We start from the raw sequence: 19,718 nt of genomic DNA, 5'->3' as shown, positions 1-19,718 counted from the left end.
TTCCTCTCCCTGCCTCACCTATCATTATACATACGTTAGCAGATAACATGTCATTAAAGAGTCATAAATGTCAGTCAGAGAGTCATCCAGAAAAGCTGAAGGAAGGTTTCTTGGTCTGCCAAGTAGCAGTTCTGATAAGGGATCACCTGCCCAAGCAGTGCATTCCTACCTCACCACTAACATTTTCTTCCAAATGCACAGATGCCTTGCCACAAATTATTGTGGTTGAAAGTGTTTGAGTTGCAGGGGGAGAGATGGGAAGAGGGAAAAAGGAGCTGTTATTTGAAAACCATTTAAAACTTCTGCCTGCTTCTGCATTTAAAAATTGCTTATGCCTGGAGGTTAGAGAATGGCTGTTCCTAAGCATCTGTTTTCTGACTTTATCTCCACCTCTACCACCCAAAATCATGTTTTTATGGGCTTCAGAGCAGTTATCATCAATCGATAATTTACAACTGGAAAATACACATTCTTAAATGACACAGCTCTGGTCTTCACAGTAAATCTAGGCCCTACCTGTAAAAGGGCAAAATTTCCCTTACAACCAAGTAAAAAGGCAAAACAATGTAATACCAGACATATGTAATATCCCTAGTAGAAAAAGAAAATTGTAATAGCAATATCCAAAGATGAAGACAGAGCCTTTCTAACATCACCTTCCAAAACACTGTTCAGTTACAAGTTTTTTAACCTCAGTGAATAGTGTAAATCTTGAAAATAGTCTAAGTTCCAAAGGAGACTAAGCTTCTTATATTTCAAACCTTGCATAGCTGAAGTCGCATCCTTGAAGAGCTAGACATAAGACTTCACTACCCTTAGACTGCATAAATCCCTTATATTGTGAATACTCACTAAATAGAAGAAAGTACTCAAAATTCTACAGAATAATTTTTCAAAGCATGACCAGAAAGTTTATAGGCTAAGTCATTTTGAAGACACAAGAACTTAATATTAGGAAGATTCTTGGAAAGAGGATTTTAGGTTTTCTAATTATAGAAGGTGAGTGGAGAAAAAAAAAGATCTCTTTCCTTGGAAAACATTATCTGAGGAAAAAACATCACATGGAAGACATGGATGGACCTATGTATCCTTGGAGAAGTTGATGGGGTATCACAAAGGGGAGGAATGGGAAGATCAAAACCCACACAACAGTTAATTTTCATTTTGAAGTGTAATATTGCCAGGAATTCCCTACAGTAGGGCTCTTTATCACTTGACTTGCACTTGTTTACAGGAATCTTGAACAAGAAGGGTTGGGTATAACTCCAAAAGAGACAGGCAGCTTCCAGCATAGAGGAGGTTGACAGTTGTGTCAGAAATCTCATTTCTGCAGTGATTTGTGGACTGACAGTGTCTCATAAGTCAAAGTTGATTTACTGTACAGTAGCAGCAGTGCATTAAAAGTTTGTTCTGGGAAAGAAATTTGGGAATTGCAGTACAACATAAGCTATTATATGATCAGCTTAGCCTCATCCAAGAGTGCTACCAGTTTGGGGTGCTCATAGAGGATGATATGGTGATCAAGGTAAATGTGGGGCAGCATTAGAGAAGCATGCTAGCAGAAAAATGATAGAGCTGTGGCTACGTAAAATCTTCATAGGCAAAAGACAGTGACTCAAGTAAACTACTTTAATTTCTGAAAATTATTTATAAAGGGTGTCTTATCACCAGGCACACTCTTGAAAACATCTGGATAATATCAGAGAGTGGAAAATCAACAACAGATCAAATAATCATAAATTTCAACTGAAAAATGGAGTGAAGGAAGGAGGATTCAGAGAGTTTGCATTCACTGCTGAATCTTAAATAATGGTACAAGTACCAACAAACAGGAAATATCTTTGCTCAGGTGCTGAACATCTTCTTCTCCTACTGAAGCATATACGAGTTGAATATGTGCAGCACATCATATAACTGGATACTCTAAAACTGGACACTGTCTAATCTGCCTTCCACTAGAGAAATACAGTAATTGCAGTGATTCCTTTTCTTTTATAAGAGACAGTTTGTATTTCAGAAATTAAACGTTTCACTCTTCTAATCACAATAAAGAAACTGAAACTTACTTTAGAAAATACTGATATTCATAGGACATAACATCTGTTTACTGGTAATGTCAATGCTTTTAGAAAAAAATCCACATACCATATATAATTGGGATAGCAATTTTAAAGCTGTGAATGCATGATCCCTATCAGTTCACAAAATCCAGACTCCTTTTCCAAACACCACTCTCCTTTCTAAGAAAAAAAGACAGAGATTACACTGAAATAGGCTCTAAGTTGATTAGATAGAAAACATACTCCAAGAATGGCAGTGTTAATATTGTAAAGACAGTTAAACTCTGTATCTTACAACATTTGTTCAGGTTCCTAAGACTTACTGTGGGGATGGGGAGCCACCCTTTGGTCATTATTGTAAATGCAAAATCAATATAACGTACCATGGATGCTGATGGTTTCTGCCCTCTGAGGAGGACTCTAGGTAGTCAATTCATTGGTAATACTGACAGATACTCAAGGATCGTCTCTGCTTTAACACCATTTACAGTATATATCTTACCTTTCAGGGACGATAGGGATGAGTAATCTCTGCTTGTGTAGGGCTTTGAGCATGTTACATGCTAAATGTTGTCATTACACTCTGTGCCTTCCGTTCTCTATCACATTACTGACGCAGATCAATCTCCACAAACTGAATGTCTGTAGCATCATTTCTCACTAAAATGAGGATTAAAGGAAACAAAGCATTTGTAGCTTCGTAGACTTCTCTTCCAAGAGCCCAAAACTGAATAAATGAAAAGGTTCAACCTGAATTACAAATTACTTTGCTTCTTCATCATGGTGATTGACAGACACAGATCAGCGTGAAAAGCAGACTAACAAACAGAAAAGACCAACAGGCTGCTACCATGTAATTTCAGCAAAACAGGCTGGACACTGATGTAAAAAGGCAAAATCCTCAAAGAACGGAAAACACAGATATTAAGCCCAAGATAGGTCAGCCGACAGGGCAGAAAGGGAAACCTCTGGAAACCGGCCAAGGAGATTAAACTTAAGCCCCACACAACTCTTATTTCACATTGAAAACCACAAAGCATTCCCGGAAAGGAAGAAACTATTATGCTCTCTCTTAACCTTGATGTGAGCAACCTTCTTAAACGCTTCTCTATTTCATGAGAAGAGACTAAAGTTCCCAGAGTTTTCCATTTACTCCTCCCTCAGGACTTTGGAGGCTGTTGCGCTCTCTCTTGTTCTTTCTTTCAACATGGGATCATCCTCTACCATAGCCAGTTTTTGCTGGTCAGTATCAAGTGAAATTGGTCCACGAGACAGAGAAGATGAATAGTGGATATGTAAGCACTGGATAACCCAGACACAGCAGGAAAGCAGCAGTTTTGAATTTGGATACAGACTTGAGAACACCAAGACTAAGAAACTTAGGTGAACTACAAGCTATTAGGTACTGAAAAAAAAGAAAGAAACAAACAGACTGGAAATAGCCATCACTTCAAAAGAAAGGTAATTAGCAGAGACCAAAATGAGATTACTGGCTGCCTTCTATCCTGCCACTTGCCATGAAGCAGTTTTAATAACCAAGTAAACAGTTGCAACAATGAGAATATATGTACTTTTTCACATGTTCAAGATGTCTTACAAACACTACACTACTACACCAGACAAACCATTTGTGTTCCCACACGATGAACATTCCTACTTACGTGTTACATTTGGGGATGAAGATGCAAGAAGGTGGAGTGATCTCTCCAAGCCTACACAGTAAGTTAGAAGCAATATCAGGATAACACAAGAATTTCCAGTTGATCAGACTGCAAGGCCCCTTGGTCTACGCTTGTATCGTTGTCATTCAAAAGGAGCTTATTTGTCCTAAGTTAAGGACCTTTTTCCTCCCACCACCAAAGAAAAGAGAGCACACTTAATCACTGAACAACATTTCCATTGGCTAAAAAGCAGGTTTTAAATTATTCTCTGTTAGTGTCTGTCAACCAGTTTTCCTTGCCCCAAAGGGTAGAAGCTGCCCAACAGTGCCTTATGTGAAATATTAAAGTGATAGAAAGAAAATGAAAAGGGCATGGGACAGTCATTACAGTGTTTGGGTTTCTTCCTGAGGTATGGGGGCCACCCACATTGCATACTTTTCTGTAATTAATTTTGTCTAAGAAAATCATATTTATTTCAGCCTGTAGTAATACAGTCCGTTTAGATTATTACAGTCTGGTGCTCCCACTAAATCCAACACCAGTTTTGATTTGTGATTGTAGTCCTGTTTGATGTCAGTATATGGGGAATTTGCACTATGGATTGACAAAAGGGTCTGATTATTTACAGTCTGAGATGGCTTTCTCTTCTACATTTGAGCAGGTTCTCCAGATTTTCCACTTGATCACTGGAAGCTGAAACCAACACATATAAACCCAGTGTGGAAAGGCCTCATGTGAAAAAGAGTGATCACACCTAAAAGACAATGTCATAGCTTTTGGAATGACGACGGCACTGAGAAATCAATGGGCTTGAAAGGACTTGATCAGATATACCACACTTGCAAATCTGGGAGTGATGGGTTTTCACAGTTGATTTGCTAGGCAAGAGAATGCCACAACTCAGATGTGACTCCCTCCACCAGCATCGATCTGAGTTGACTTACGGATGACTGTAGGATACTGAATCTGGAACTGAAAAGAAATGAAGGAAAGCACGTAAAATAATGTGACTGAGATAATTTATCACCAGACTCTGACACACTGCTTATATTTATTCTAAAACACTTCTGAAAGAAGAGTCTTGATGACAATCACCTTATTTCTTCATTGCAGAAGAGCCATTGTTTGGTCTGATACTGTTGTCAGAAGAGAACAGCTGCTCAGCGCATTGTGTTTTCAAAGGAATAATCACAGGCTTAACTCATTAAATTCATGCATACAGCTGAATGGTAGGCACTAGTTTGGGCCTAAGTGTAACATACACTGCCAGGCTGCAAAAATTCCACCCAAAAGGTAAATCCTGGCTCTCCAAAATATCTGTATCCTAAAAGTGTTAAAACCCAAATGCCCTCACTCTGGACCAGTTTCCTGGGACTTTCTGTTTGGGTTGCTATGCATGATCAGAAGCACGAAAATTATGCACCTAAGCACTAAATGTGTGAGAGGTAATTGGCAAGGCACTTCAAGTCTGACAGCTCTTTTAGTCAGTACTAATTTCATGCAAATCCATGAAGAAGTAGGGAGTTAAAACAACCTTGAGGGAAACATTGCTGCTTCCTCCTCCTCTGTACAACAGGCACCTATCTTCAAAAGAAGATTCAGATTCCTGAATTCTAAGTTAAAAAAAAAGAAGACAACTCCACATACTAGGAACCTGTTCGGGTGAATTAAATCTCTTGTCTTCTCATGTGGAGAAACAGCTGGTGCAGAACCAGCATCCCTGCAATGTGTTCAGCACATATCTAATCTGGTTATCTCTTCCCTAAAGGCAGCCACAGTAAAAGCTTCCCATGGTGACCAAGACCTTCTCCTTTTCCTGTCACAAGGACACACATTCCACACCTGGGCAGGTGCCTTCAGAAGATGCTTATGAACTTGTCAGTCACAAAAAGAAAAGGGGCCAATCACGATTGTAATTCTCTCAGGCGATAGGCAGGAACTGGGAGAAGCTCCCAGAGTATCTATTCCTGAATCCCCACAAAGGAGTATTCATGGTGACCATCTTAATGTGCTCTTTGTAGAAACAACTTTGGGTGGCAAATGTGAGGTAATCTCTGTCAAGCTCCTGGTAACACAAGAAAGAGCCAACATTCATGTGCACCTGCTTTGGGTGGTGTTGGCCGAAAGTCATTTACACAAATCAACCCTTCCATGCCAAATGATGGACGTCCGGGATGACTGTTATCAAGCAGGATGTGGCTGGTGCAGAATCAAAATCACATGTGCTCACGCACATTTTCCTAACATGCAGCTTGTCAGCAACTATAATTTCATCTTTAACACTCAGTAGTACAGAATAGAACAAAGTCACTAAAACTTTAAACCTTTCTGAAGATGAGCAAACTTCCCCATTTGAATTTACAGTCTTTTTATCTCTACCTTAATGGTAGCAATAAATGCTGCCAACTTCCATTAAAGGAGCATCTAGTATCCAACCAACAACCATAAGCCTCTAGGCAATTCCTCCCAGTCCCTGGCAAAGCGTTTCATTACAAATAATTCAGGGGAAGTTCTTATTTCTTGATGGTACCCCAATTGCTGGCACCTTTGAGAATCTCACTTGTTACCATAAAAAGAGATAAAAATATGATAGTATAAACAATTTTAAACATTGTGCATTTGACAGGACACAGTTTGAGTAAAAACTGCATTTTAAAATAAATCATTCTCTTTATGATTTTCCTTAGACTTGTGATTTACTTTATTGAATTATTTCCACTTTTACCATGTATACTCCTGGTATACAATACCTGGTGGAATTTAAATCCAAAACAATAAAATTCTTAAACTGAAATCCTAAAACTGTTTCTGGAAGCATTTCTCTTAATATTGGATTTTGCAACTTTTTTAAAGAACAGAATCAGTATATTATGCCTACATTATGCAACCACGTTACATTCTGAAACTGGAATTATTTAGAGGAAGCAATATTTCTTCCAAGAATGATTAATGAGCTGAAAAGAAAAACCTGATGCTGTTACACTTCTCGCACATCAGGCAAATACATAGAACAGATCAGCATGTTTTGTCCAAAGGCTGGAAAGCGTCTTAGTGACTCCCAACTGTCCGTAAATATATTATACTTAAGAAAAACACGGTGCTCCAAGCTTGTAGATAAAGTAATATCCCTACTCAATATATAGACTCCATCATTGTGGAGAGTGCAAGTCAAGTTAAGACCCGATTTTGATGTGTTCTCTTTGAGGTAGAGCCATTCTTTGGTAGCAGTGTTGTAAGACTGCACAGTTAACACGTCCTCACTTTGGCTGGATTTTTGGTTTGGTCCAAGTTCATGAATACAACCCCCTACCAGATATATAGTTTCTTCAACAGAGAGCATCTGTTGTTTGCGAACATGGACATCACAAAGTTCAAAGTTGGTCCAGGAATCAGAAGTGGGACAGTACTGCAAAATGTTCATATTCCTATCTGAAACAGAGGAGAGATATTTACAAATAAATAAATATATTAGAAGGTACTCATGGAGGAGGATTCTTCCTCCCTACAAACTGTATCAGCCATTATTACAGATTGCTAATGTATTACAGTGCAAAAGCATAGCAGACCAGAGAAGAAATATTGATTATTGAGAACTGCAAGTCTTTGCCCTTGACAATAAAGTTTGAACATTCTGTTCCTTTGCAGAAGGAAAAATTAAGCTGCTCTGGCACACTACATGATGCAAATGGTCTGGGGATGCAGATTTTAGCAGAACAATCCCTACCTTTTAACTTATGCTTTTAATTTTGTCTCTGATTGATGTGTAAGAAATTTTTATGAAAAGGGAAATGGAGCAATGTTCTGCTCTCCAGCAGTGATCACAGATGAATCAAATTATCATGAACACAGTATGCTTCATTAATGGCTGTCAAGTGATGATTTATCATCCAAGCTTAACTTTGATACTTTGCATTTCATCCCATAAATCAAAGTTTTATGGAATAAAATTCATAAAGCTAGTTTCATTTCAAAGCTACATTTCAACAAGTGGCATGGATGACCTAAGGGCACATGTTCAGTACCTCATGAAGAGAGAAATACACGTTGTCAAAATCATTTAAGAACAGGATGCTCCAGCATCAGACAGAGGCACAGAAAAAAGCTGAAGCCGTATCTATACTTCAGTTACAGTTCAGTGGATGCATGTGTTTGCAATACTGTTGTTCTACAAAATTGTTACAATATCACCCTGATTTATGGTGCAGTGAAGAGTCTGGCTGTGTCCAGAGCTTCCCTAAATTAACACAGAACACACAGGACTCGTTAGCTAGTAAATTCAGTTTCAATCTCTGGAGACCTGAGCTTAAATCCAAACTCAGGTGACAACAGGTTTGCAGACTCCACCTTGGTCTTTTAATAAAATCTGCTCCATAGTACAAGTCTATCCTGCATGACAATCTCCAGATGAGCTCCCAAGGGGAACAGCAGATGGTGACATACTGACAAGTTATGTAAGGGCACAGGTATAAATAGCCATAAATATAACTGGATTGTCATGAAAGAAGTGCATTAGCAGCATGATTAGGGGGGTGCTGCTATAGCATTTGATTGCACTCTGATGACTTTCAGTCATCGTTTGTTACTGTACATTGCCTTCCTGAACACCTAATCCACATGAAATAAAGGAAAAAAAGAGGAAAAATATCATGGCAATGCTTTATGAAAAGCTCTACATATGGATGATGTTTGTCTACAAACAATGTACCTTCTTCTGACTCATTAGGGGGGAAAAAAATCCCAACATTTCTAGTAATTAAGTTTCTACGTCTGTCTACAGCAGTGATCTTCCCAAGTAAAAAGTGCTATGGTTTGAGAGAGGGCATACGAAATGCAAGTCTATTGCGATATGGCCTTCGTTTGCTCAGTCCAGAACCTGGGTCTTTTATATCCACCGAAACAAAAAAAAACCAATACAAAACATGAACATTACAGTTCCTAACAGGGAGTTTCTATTAGGATCTAGGTTCACAAGTGAGAGCTGAGAACCGCAAGGAGGGCCTTTATTGAAGAAGTGTCACTATAATTTACAGTGGGAAATTCCAGATCCTACTATCTTTTGGAAAGTGTAGTCTCAGGAGAAGGCTCTACATAGATCAAAAAAATAATCCACAAAACTTATCAAAACTACACCAAAATTACAGTCTTACTGAGGTATATGCAGAAATACTAAAAAAAATTACACATTAATTGCTGCGTGTGTTTTATTTAGTGAATATAGTCAAACAGCAAATGAACCTTGGCAACTCTCACATAGTTATGTCTTAACATCCTCCAACATCTGCATAACTTGGAAGGTAAATCACCAGTGTAATTGCAGCAATTCTGGTTTCTAAGTCCGATAGCTGTCCTAAGCCAAGGTGTCACAGAAAAACTAATTCTAGACCCTCATTGAGGAAAGGAACTTTCTTTATAACAAGCACGGGCATTTGTTGTCCTGAACGGTCTTGGATTTAAACATAAGCCTAAATGTGCTACTTATCCACTGCTCACAACTTCATACTGTTTTATTATCCCATTTCCATTAAAAGCGGCCTTTAGGAAAAGACCTAAGAAAAGATCTAGGAAAAGACAGAGGCCTGAAGGTCAGTGGCAATCCCCTGAGGTGTGGAAGAAGCAAGAGGTAACTCACTGACTATCCTTCTTCAATTGAAACCACAGGTAATACGTACCAAATAAGGAGCTCGACACAGGGCAGCAAGCCTGACTACATACGCTTTGTTAATGAATTTTAAGGGAACAGGATCTGCATCAGCAAGATGCTGATCTTCCTATCCATGACAGCAGGAGTAGGCAGCCTGAAGAAAGAACAGCACAAGCACCAGAAAAAGAACTTGCAAACTACAGGGGATGCAGAAGAAAAGCTGGCACTCCTGTAATCTAGTTGCACTATAAACCAAATCAGAGCTTTTTCTTCTTACCATTTCTTTCTCTAGATAAAAATTACAAAAACTCTAACTCCGGTCTCTAGCGACAAGTCTTCCCATTACTGTCTGTTTCAGTCCCTTCTCCTTGTTCTCTGCTCTCTTGTCTCAAAGGATGTTTCCCCTTGGGTCTGACTTTTCAGCACAGCAAGTACTGTGTGCCAGACATCCTTCAGTCCTAGCGCCGGACATCAGGGAGCAATATGCATCCCAACAGACCCTTTAGTGGGGATGATGAGAGGGCTGGGACTGCAGAGCACACCGCAGCATCGCTCTCCATATGGACACAAGCACGCCGATATCTTTTGCTTTCCCCAGTGAAGCCACCAGGTTCTGGGGCAGAACGGACCAGACAAAATGCTTTTGAAGGTTATCATTACCACAAGGACCATGAGGGGTGGAAGTGTGTCTTTTATAAACCTTATAATGGTTCAGAGCTAAAATCTGCTCAGACACTAAAAGGAACAGCTTGTTCTAATGTCAGTTTAGCTTTGATTGCAGTACTTTCTGTAAAAGCTGATCCCTCTTCTAATTTTATTCTCCATTTGGAAAAAGGTTTAAAAGTACTGTGGTAAAATGAAGTGGGCAAAGGTCTAGAGACAGGAATTTAAATTTAGGAAATCCTGGTAAATACTATACATTTGACATGAAAAAAAAATGACTTCTAGAACTGAGAAAATGGTATTCTGCGCAAAGAATGGCAATATGTGCTTAAGGAATGAACTGAAGGGAGTTCTTTCTAAGTGGCTTGCTTTTGGATAAAGAAATTGTCAGGAGAGAACACAACTTCAAATCCTTCCCTCTCTACATCCTCAGAAAACAGGGTATAGAAAGGAAGTAAGTCAAAAATGTTGGTTCTTACTTAAGCTTTTAATTAATTATTCAATTAAGTTATTTCAGCACTGAAAATCTTACCTATAGCTTGAATTTGCTTGTGAAACACTGAAATGCTATATTGAAGGGATCATGACATCTATTAATACATGAGAAGTACTAATGCAGGCAGATATTTTCTTCATATTTTTCCTTCTGACAGTCTAAAACAGGTATTTAAAAATTGAACAAAGTGTGTCTGTTGAGATTTCTCTTTCTACTGTATGATCAAAATCTAAAAAAGGAGGGCTAAGCTGCATGCTGAAGTACCCATCAGCCTGTTCCCTCAGAATAACAGAGCCCCAGGTCCATGTAGGCCCTGAAAAAAAAATAAATACCTGATTCCTGTATGACAGAGCTAATTTTTTTTTTTTTCATTTGTCAATTATTTTCTACCAGTGATTTATTTCTACATGTTTTAATGAGTATTATGCAGCTTTCTACATCAGGTCAAAAGACTTCCTGGAAAAGAGAAGAAAATTATCTAGGCCTTAGAAACAATCAGGTTAAAAAAAAAAAAAGTAAAAGCAAGCTTTCTACCTCGTGTAGTGTACCCTCCGATAACGTAGATCTTGCCCTTGCATTCGCAAGCCGAGAATTCTGCAAGAGGGTTTGGCATGGATGCTACAAAATTCCACCAGTCATTTTCTGGGTTATAGCACTCCACATTGGAAAGGGATTGACCACCGATGGCATAGAGCTTTCCGTTTACAGCCAAAAGCTTAAAATTGGACCTGAAAGAAAAGATTGCAGCGTTGAAACAGGTTAAATAGATGTACAGAAAAATACAGGAGAGAAAGTTCTTCCTATACAGGCTCCAACATACTCATCATCACTTACAACTTGTACCCTCACTTCATATATTACAGCATCTAAACCCTTCTGTGCAAGGCCAAAACTCTGTAATTACAGTGTAATTACGTAGGACAGTAACCAGTGACATTCTGGATGTTAATGATGTTGATTGCTGAGACTGATTAATAATTTATTTTGGATTTCAATCTGTCACAGTTTGAGCTCTAAATGTTTAGTTAACTAATGTGTTCAGTAGATGCCTCATTTTTACTAGGCTTTTAGTAATGTATCTTTAGTGTAGAAAAACGTATTATATATACACACAGTCAAGGATATTATTTCAGTTAAAATTGCAGAATTTTCAAACAAGACTTGATGAATGCCTAAGAATGTGTACTCATCTTAGTCTGTAATATACTCTCTTTAATAACACTAATAAACAGAAATTTAAAGCGGTACTCATTGAATCATGTTCTGCAAAGAAGGAAGAGAGAATCTCCTGTACCTTATTCAGCATTAAACTACTAAATACATCCTCCATCCCACTGAAGCAAGATAGGCCTGTAAATTAATGTTCCACCCATAGTTGAACAAAATAAATTGCACTCCGTGGGCAATGCCCTGTTCTTTTATTTCTTATTCTCTTCCATTGTGCTGTTATATGTCACGCATGGCAAAGAGCAACTTTCTAATTATTCAAGCGCAAGAAGCCTTACAGCTTACACTTTTAAGATAACATAGGCAGAAACAAATAGTCTATGGATGTTAAAGGTGCAAGTCTGTAGGAAGAAATTGGAGGGCTCGAAGTTAAAGGGCTTGCATGCTCAGCTATGCCTTCCAGCTATGGAAGCTGGTCTAATAAAAGATGAGCTCTTCCCCTCTTCAGAAACAGTCTCATTGCCTAGAAAGATTGTTCCTTCTCTACTGCTGAGCCAAATCGAAATTTTACCATGCAGTATCCCAATTAACTAAATGTGTGAAAGTCGCTGGAGTCCACCAGCTCAGCATAAAGCCAAATGGGGAACTGCGCTATGTCTGTAAAACTGAAGTGGTGCTTTAGACTTGCATTGGCCTGCTGAGCAGCAAAGTGAGTTTCACTCTGCATGAATCCAAGATTCAAAACTTACCGCTAAGTAGTTTTGCAGGATTTTGTCTGGACAAAATGAACCCTGCCTAGCAGCAGACTGCCCTGCAATTTCTTTTTATTAAATATACTTGGAAAAAGAATTTGTTTCCAGATGGAATCATTTTGTTCTTGTCATCCTGATATAGCTTTGGAAATGAAAATGCTCCTTTGAAGGAATTAATTGCTTTTTATTCTTTTTTTTTTTGCTGACATTTACGATTAGGTCACTCTGTTCATCTCCTCTCTACAGCAATTATGTTTTCCATCTTAGAGAATCCAGAATAACATGGCAATCAATAGCGGGTATGAAATGAGGATAATTACTTGCAAAACATTATGATTTTCAAAGCAATGTACCTGTTCTAAAAGTTATGGTGGAAAAAAAAAATCCACAAATTAACAGAGGGACAAAAACACAAAATGTAAATGCATTTTCCAAGCAATTCTTTAAAATCTAAAGTATGTTAGAAAGTCTGTAACTCTGTGCCTATGGTGGAAATGGTGCAGGATTTTTTGCTTATAAAATGAGTTCACACACACAGAGACAGCGTTTCCCTATTCTAAGATCTTCTAGCCACTTTATAAACATGCTAAAAGTTCTGCCACAGAGGACATGAATTAACTAAACAAGTGTGTAGTGTCAGAACATTAAAGAATTCAGGCTTCCTAATTCACACATGCTTCTCTAGTTACCCTCTAATTGTAGCCTCTTACTATTTTATCTGCATGGAGGTAATTTATATGGTTTTTGCTTTATGGCCTTCGTATCGCTGAATTGCTTCTTGCAGTACAGGGAAACCTGTCTGGTGAAAGATGTAAAGCACAACTCTCAACTTCAGTTTTTCTAGAAGGAGGACACGTACATTTGTGTCAGTCATTTAACCACTTCCAACGCTTGTTAAAATGGATGACATGCAGTGGAAGTATCTCAGATTTATGGAACATGTTAACTGTAAGGTTCATTTTACTCAAAAGTAGCCATAAATATCCATCAGCACACTTTATATGAAAGTTTGGACAATGGCTCAATATGTTATGAAAAACTTCTGCCATTCACCTTCCCATGCCAGTAACAGCAGGTGTTTTTATGGAGAGTGAACACTAGGAAATATTTAGTGTATTTTTATACTCTTTTAATGTATTGGAGCAGCTGGAAACAAGGAAAGCAAACCCTGAGCAACCAGCCAGCTCTCCACAACTAACAACTGTTCCATGGACTACAGCTTGGAAACCACGGAGCTGAACAGTCCGTCAGATTCAACTGCGATATAACTCCACTCACATCAGTGAGTTATCTAAACTTGGGGGATCAGAAGTACTTTCCAAATGCCAGGCCTAGTGCATATCCTTCTTGTTGGGACAAGACCAGGTTTGAGCTGTCTTCTGATGTCCCTCGTTTCCCCTGAAAGGAAGCCCAGGAACACAAGCAAGAGTAAGATGTGGGCTTTTACCATAGTTTAAAATACAACATTTTTCATTCTATAAAGAAAAGTGCAAAGCATTATATGCAGGAAGGAAGAAAAATTAATGCACAGACGCATACGATCTGGGGCTCAGAGTGCATAGCTTTCTGAATACAAGACAACATTCAACAACTTGCAAAAAAACCTACATTGTCCTGGATCGCATTAACAGCCATAAATGTATCTGTAGGAGACCACTATGAAAGTGGCTATAAAGAGGACGGTAAGCATTCTTCTTGTTCACTGACAGATATCCTTCATTCAGTATACGACAAGAAAAAGTTAGCATAGATATAGAGAGGACTTCCTGATCAGAGGGGTAGCTAAACATGGGAACAAGTTACCTGGGAGGGAGGAGGTTGGAATCTACATTGCTGGAGGGATTCAAGAACAAGTTAGACACCTATTTGCAAGGTAAGCTTGGTCCTGCTGTAGAGCAGGAAGGTTGGACTGACTAACCTGTGGTTCCTTCCTGCCAAATTATCAACTTTAACCTTTAAATTTCTCACAAATCAGATGACTTCTTCATTCTAGAGTTAAAGCATTTACAACAGAGATGAAGAATCATGAAAGCACAGTAACGAAGCCAATTCCAAAGCTTTTTACACTTTTTGCATGAACCACTTTTGTTTTTACATTCCTTATTAAGTCTGCAGAGCATACTGCATCCAACCTTTAACTTTGGAAGCATGTGATACATTTGTGATAAATGTGACATGAATATTTCTAACTTAAAAATTTTTGAAAAGTCAGTTTTCCCCCAACACAGAGGAATTTTGAGTGAAAAAAAATATTAAAAAATGTGGAAACAGAAGGTCTCATAAACCACTACCATCCCCCAGGAGCATCCTCTCCTATATTCCTGTAAGAGTCCTCAGAGTGGCAGCAGTTCAGGCACAGATTGCTCACAAAACCCATGTTCCACGTGCATGTGTATAATCCCAGCCAGGGGCTTACAAGGGTCTTCCAAGCCTGGAAGATTTACCTGCCATGAGTGTTCTGAAGGAAAATGAAAGTGGAATATACAGCTGTAACTGGCACATGCAGCAGAAATCCTGTGAGTATATTATTTTTAAATAGCAAATTTCAACTGACAGCATCAATTTAAAGAAAAGTACAGAAAGGTATAGAAGGGCATTACTTGAACAGTCCCCAAAGCACCTTGTTACCTTCCTGTTCCCAAAGACCACAAGTGGTCTTGGGTAACATTTACATGAAGTTTCTTCCACAAAAAAGCCCAGGTAGTTTTCTGAAGACACTATTGCAAGTACAGAATTAAAAGATCTAAAAACTGTGATCTGTTTTAGTCCCTTAGTTTCTCTAAGACCCTAGGGTATGTACGACCCTAAATACAATATAGTATTGTCTCTAAGACCCTAGGGTATGTATTGTCTGAGACAACAGGGACTATTTATGAACGGCACCAGATTTAGCCCTCAGATGATGAGAAATTCCAGGCTCAGTCACAGGCTTCCTATATGAGCCTGAGCAAACTATTTTATCTCCTTTGTGTACGCATAAATAGGGAATAATACATTCTCAAGCTTATGTGGGCATCACAAGAATAATATACAGAAGTTACCTATTGTGAGCACATTTGAAACTACCGTAATAAGACCTCTACATCTAGAAAGAAAGCTAACAGCTATAACCTAAACCAGAATGACTGCTAAGTATTCAGTATACATCTGATGGCTTTTGTCTTCTACTTAGAAGTAAGCTGGGACTATTTCATCTGTGCCTGTGTAGAGAATCCCAGCATCCTGGGATTCTATAGTATAATAATCGAAATAATTAAAGATAAAAATATCATAGAATTTACAAGGTTTGTTGAGGGCAGAGAACTTCTTATATTAACAGCAAACCAGCACAATTATTTCCATAACTCCTCAGCCTTCTCTTGAGGCCAATATATGCATCCATTCATATAGGAGGCCAGATCCAGATACTCTTAAAATGTTGTCTGAAGTCAAACCAATTTCAATGGGTACTAGAACCCTCCCTCAAGGTATGTAAAAAATTCATCCATGGGATGTAATTATTTCAGCTGACATAAATTCATTTGGCAGACAGTCATATGACTGTAATTCCTAAGCAGCATGCTGGGCAATTGCCCTGCTTATTTTACTACAGCATAACAAACTAAAAATACAATGCCGAGCAAACTACAGATCTAATTGCAGCACATCTGTGCAGCAGACAGGCATCAGTGCTGTTCCTGTTGAATGCAAACTAACTGATCCTAAAAATCTCCCTGCTCTTGGCTCCTGTGGCACAGGCCATTCCTTCCTGTGTTCTGGCCACTAAATGTCAAGCGGGTCATCAAAGAGCTGAAATGTTATGTCAGATAGAAAAAATAATAATTAATAACTTCAGAGTTGAGACTCCATGAAGATGTTAAAATCAAAAGCATGTTTTATGAAGGGGTCAGCAGTTTCCATGAAAAAAACTTCCTCTGCTTATCATTCAGAGAGCAACATACTCACTTGCAACCTTGCAATCTAGAGGCAGACGTAATTCTGGGTTCCTTTTGACCTGAAATAACTACCATGAAATGTAAGAATAGAGACTATTCCAAAAATATCCATTCACATACTGCTTTTCTGCCATAAATGGCCCATGTGAAATTCTATGCTAAGGAATACCTTGCTGTCACCTGTGATGGGCTTCAAGATTAAGTTCGTATCGCAGTGCAGTTGAAAATAGTAATATAAGGAGAAAATATCCATGTGTTTATTTCAGATATAATGATTATACATCCTAGAAAAAAGGGAAAGTGTGGACGGAAAAAGGCTGATCTAGAGTTTGAACAGTCAGGTCATAAGGTGAAAAAAGGGCCTCTAAAAAGCATTTTTTGGAAAGCCCTCATTCGCCATGCTGCAGAATGATCACACATAATAACATCTCTCTTGCTATACACATCACACGAACCAATGCCAAAACCTCATAACTTGATCAATGTGGGACTTCTGTGTTTAAGTTAATTTCCATAGGAGACGCTGTGTGGGCTGACCCCATCTTCCTTTCCTACCGAGGCCAATGTGCTCTCAGTCATGCTCACGTAGGCAAGACCGCCGAAGCAAGGCCGGCTAAAACACCTCAGTTCCCACAGGCGCCTTGGTGAAGACTGCTTATAGGCTCAGGCTCTAAGAAATGTGCCTGCAAGAAAAGGTGTTTGCAGCGTGTAAAAGCTAAACACTCATTTTACAGATGAAAACTTTCGCAACACCATTTCAAGAAGCCAGAAGTACTGAAAAAAATTGTTTCCAACCAATTCCAATGACTGATTATGGAGGCAATCATTTTAGTGAAATTCTCACAACAACACAGGAAGTGAAAAAAAAAAAGTGAAATGGGAAAGAACTAATTTTAGGTCAAACCCCTGTTTTGGGGGGTTTTAGCTGGGAAGAGCTAAATAGAGACTGGAATACAGACTGCAGTTCCACTACCCAGATACAAAGCATTTATGCCAATGGTTGAGGTCTCTGGGTGCTCCTTGAATTTACTGGATGGAGAAGAGAATTTCCATTCTACAGTGAATTTTGGCCTCCTTACTTGTTACAGAGAAGATAAAAATTTAAACACTTTTTCTAAAATGGAAACAGTGAGGAAGTTCACTTTGGATAACAGAAACATTTTGTTTCAATGAAGTAAAAGGCTTTGTTGTGATAACTCTGCAGCGTGATTAAGGTAGAGTAGCCACAACCTTGGCCAGAGAGATGGCCTCTCTTCTTGGGTCTCCCTCAAGGCTAGCTCCCTGTTATTCTTTCAAATGCAAATTATAAAAGTGTTTCTAAACACTAACTTAAACATAAATGTCAAACAAATAATTCAAAAGGATACTGGGGAAAAGTGAAATTGTCAAAATGATGAATGTTTCCCAGATCAGAATATTCCCATAAAGTGAGAAATTTCTCACAATCTTCCTGACACTTTTCTGGTGAATATTTCACTGAAATGCAGGCCTACAAAACATACAGATTTTTATGAAAGTAGAAACCAATGAAAAACTGCTCCAACTAAAATTTTTCAGCCACCTCTAGCTCTGATAGACTGTACATCCCCACTGAGAGCAGTAAAACTTCTTGTCACGTACAGTACTGGAGTTAAAATATACCACAAAGAAAGTAAGAGAAGAATTTTATCTTTTTTTTTTTTTTTAAGCTTTGTTATTTTAGGGAGAATTTCTACTACCAGCAAGACAGCTGTTCCGAGAGACTGGCTCCTTGTATACTGCAATTTAAATGAAAAGCGGGAGCCCACCACCATTTCACACCGAGGTACATGGTCACACATGGTGGTGAGCTGTAGCACAGTCCTCCTCTGCTGATGCCTAGCTCGCGTTCTCCCACAGCTGAGACCTTAACCACCAGCATTCACGCAACAAAGTCCCGTCCTCCGCACCCTTCCCTTGCCACAGCAGCAACCCGCACCATGCAGAGGGGGCCCCTAAGCAGGAGACGGGCAGCAGCGTTGTGCTGCAGTGGGACGACTGCTGCCAGTAAAGACAAGGTTTGCCGGGCCTATCCGGTGGCATGCCGCCAAGCCGTGGCCAAGCGCTGCGGTCCTTCCCACCACATGATGCAAGAGACATGGGTGATTCACGGCACAGAGGCAGGTCTGAATCCCTTCTCGTATCGTTGAGTCCAGTCAACACCACGTGACTCAACCGGGTCTGTTTTGACAATATACATGGACACACGTGTATTTCAGGGAGCAGGGGTTACCTCTTCTGGTTCATTGAAGCCAGCTGACTCCATTCGTTTAGGCAAGGGTTGTAACAATGGGCGGCCGAAATCTCCTGGCTGGTGATCCTGTAGCCCCCGACGATGAACAGGTAGTTGTCCAGCATCGCCGACCCGTAGCCTCGGACGTTCACCAGATCAGGGGGCAGGTTGTTGGCCAGAGGCAGCCACCTCTGCGCTTCCTCATCGTACCTCAGCATAGACCAGGGGGCTTCCACCTGAGGGTGACAGCCCGGAGGCAGGCCCAGGGAGGAGGCACCCATGAAGTCCCCGATGGCCACGAGGGTGGCGGTGCCCCTCATCCGCCTCTCCTTCAAGTGCTGCTGGAGAGCGTGGGGCAGGAGGAGGTGTGGCCGGGCATCGGGCCTCCGCAGCACCTGATGGTAGTGGGTGGCCATGAAGTCTAGACAGGCATCGTGCAAGTCCTGGAGACCGTAGACCTGAGCCAGGCGGTGCAGCTCGAAGCAGTTGCCCAGCCTCACCTGGGAGAGGAGCAGGCGGAGCAAGGGGGTGACCTGCAGGTAGGAAGCGGCCTCCACCAGCTCCTCCAGCAACGGGGGCTCCTCATCGCCCCCCTCCTCCTGCTCCAGCCGGGCCAGGCAGGAGGTGTTGATGAAGTCCAGCACCAGCTCCAGCCCCAGAGCGCTCAGGCCCCCGCGCAGCAGCTGCTCCTCCTGGCCCTGCCCTGCCTCCCGCATGCCCGAGCGGTAGAGGGCTCGGAAATAGTCACTCTGCTCGATCAGCTTCCTCTTGCACACCGGGTAGCACTTGTCCCCCAGCCGGATCTGCACCACCTCCTCCCCCGCACCGGCCCCATCCCCTTCTCCCCCTTCCCCCTCCTCTTCCTCCTGCCGCCGCCGCCCCGCCAGGGACATCGCTCACCCCCTCCCCTGGCCGCACTTCAGCCCGGCCGCTGCCGGCTGCGGGAGGCTCCTCCTCCGTCCCGGCGGCCGCTGCCGGGGTGGGAGGAGCGCAGCGCAGCGCAGCGCAGCGGAGCGGAGCGGCGCCGCGCCGGGCCACGCCGGGCCGGGCCGCGCCGAGCCGGGCCCCGCGGGGGGAGGCGGGCTGGGAGGG

At 40.7% G+C, this 19,718-nt stretch overlaps 2 protein-coding genes across 2 annotated transcripts in view; both read right to left on the bottom strand.

Moving 5' to 3' along the window:
* The window catches only part of CCDC91 (coiled-coil domain containing 91), a 341,211-nt gene extending 338,535 nt beyond the window's left edge, over positions 1 to 2,676 (bottom strand). Inside the window, exon 1 of the mRNA XM_075508273.1 lies at positions 2,667 to 2,676. The gene's annotated coding sequence lies outside the window, so the exon portion shown is untranslated. The remainder of the gene's footprint in view (positions 1 to 2,666) is intronic.
* Positions 2,677 to 6,377: 3,701 nt separating this feature from the next.
* On the bottom strand, positions 6,378 to 19,672 carry KLHL42 (kelch like family member 42). Its single transcript, XM_075508180.1, has 3 exons — positions 18,627 to 19,672; positions 11,056 to 11,249; positions 6,378 to 7,150 (listed from the first exon to the last, which is right to left on the bottom strand). The coding sequence occupies exons 1-3, from the start codon at positions 19,517 to 19,519 to the stop codon at positions 6,699 to 6,701; spliced, it is 1,539 nt and encodes a 512-aa protein (XP_075364295.1). The 5' UTR covers positions 19,520 to 19,672; the 3' UTR covers positions 6,378 to 6,698.
* Positions 19,673 to 19,718: the final 46 nt, after the last annotated feature.

Source organism: Mycteria americana, chromosome 1 (assembly GCF_035582795.1).
Source record: "Mycteria americana isolate JAX WOST 10 ecotype Jacksonville Zoo and Gardens chromosome 1, USCA_MyAme_1.0, whole genome shotgun sequence".
NCBI lineage: Eukaryota > Metazoa > Chordata > Aves > Ciconiiformes > Ciconiidae > Mycteria > Mycteria americana.
The sequence above is the reverse complement of the archived record's forward strand: the minus strand, read 5'-3'. Positions and strand labels throughout refer to the sequence as shown.

Bases quoted from the DNA above. Each gene is read 5' to 3' on its own strand.
- KLHL42 (XM_075508180.1), bottom strand. From the start codon at position 19,519: ATGTCCCTGGCGGGGCGGCGGCGGCAGGAGGAAGAGGAGGGGGAAGGG. The intron at 11,250-18,626 runs GTAACCCCTGCT...CTTTTCTTTCAG, and splicing joins GCTTCAATGAACCAGAAGAG to GTCCAATTTTAAGCTTTTGG. The intron at 7,151-11,055 runs GTAGAAAGCTTG...CCTCTGTTTCAG, and splicing joins CGGAGGGTACACTACACGAG to ATAGGAATATGAACATTTTG.